The 1,029-nt window shown below is 36.2% G+C and overlaps 1 protein-coding gene across 1 annotated transcript; it reads left to right on the top strand.

Annotated features, from left to right (window-relative positions):
• Window positions 1–7: 7 nt before the first annotated feature.
• Window positions 8–980, top strand: ifnphi3 (interferon phi 3; the record flags this gene model as incomplete). Its single annotated transcript, XM_016265676.1, has 3 exons — window positions 8–145; window positions 697–792; window positions 888–980. Coding segments are annotated over 3 exons (327 nt in total), but the record flags the coding sequence as incomplete, so codon positions are not given.
• Window positions 981–1,029: the final 49 nt, after the last annotated feature.

Raw genomic sequence — 1,029 nt, 5'->3', positions numbered from 1 at the left:
TACTGGTGTAGAAAAAGCTGTTTACCAGACACTTGAGAATATTGATGCATTGTTTGAGAACTACAATGACCCAGACCAGTGGGATGCAAAAAAGTGGAACGAGTTTCGAGGCCTCGTATACCGGCAGATTGTGGACAGCAAATGCGTAAGAAAACAGCTAACTTAATTTTTCGTTAATATATTAAAATGTAGAGATCTTGTCTTCGTTCAAATGACATGTGATTAAATTATACGGGGGGGTATGTGAACATGAAAAAAAACAGGGATACGTATTACAATATTAACTAATTAATTATAATTAATCTGCACTACAAGTACATTCAATTGTCTTTATTTCTTTCTTTCTCTCACCCAGCTCTTTGGGTCTTTTGTCGGTTTGAAGTTCATCCTAGCAATCTTTTCGTTTTCTTTAACTGGAAAAACGAAGTTAAATTTAAATTTTAAATTTTAGATCTTCTAGGCCTTATCAAAAGTTTCGTATGAAGTGCCAATTAGCTACTATATGCGTTAAAGAGAGAGAGCTGAGTGGCAACAGACATGGAAGTAACACCGGTCACTTGTACCTGTTTGACCGCTGGGTGCCTCAACTGACGAATCAGAATCACGTAGTGCCAGATAGCTGTGTAATATGTATATGACTTTTTAATTACCTTTTGTATTCAGTATTTCATGTTTTCTGGGTCTTGGCAAATATAGATCATGAGCAAGTCTGAAGCGGCACAGGATTTGCCCAGCAGAGAAGCTTCACTCAAGAAATACTTCGAGACTATATCCTCAGCTCTGAAAGAAAAGGTACGCTTGTGTCATCAACCTATAACTTTAGTCATAGCTTATCTCTCGTGTTATATAATAAACATTCTAATGCTGAATGCCATTTTTCTGTGCAGGATTTCAGTTACTGCGCATGGGAAATTGTCAGAAATGAGATTCTCCGCACCCTGAAGTTCATATTGGATCACAACACCGACATCATGTTATAAGTTTCTTAGAATTGTAAATGCGTCCTTTATTTATTTATTTATTTATTTA

The sequence above is a fragment of the Sinocyclocheilus grahami genome, unplaced genomic scaffold (assembly GCF_001515645.1).
Source record: "Sinocyclocheilus grahami isolate Dianchi unplaced genomic scaffold, SAMN03320097.WGS_v1.1 scaffold21235.1, whole genome shotgun sequence".
NCBI lineage: Eukaryota > Metazoa > Chordata > Actinopteri > Cypriniformes > Cyprinidae > Sinocyclocheilus > Sinocyclocheilus grahami.
The sequence above is the reverse complement of the archived record's forward strand: the minus strand, read 5'-3'. Positions and strand labels throughout refer to the sequence as shown.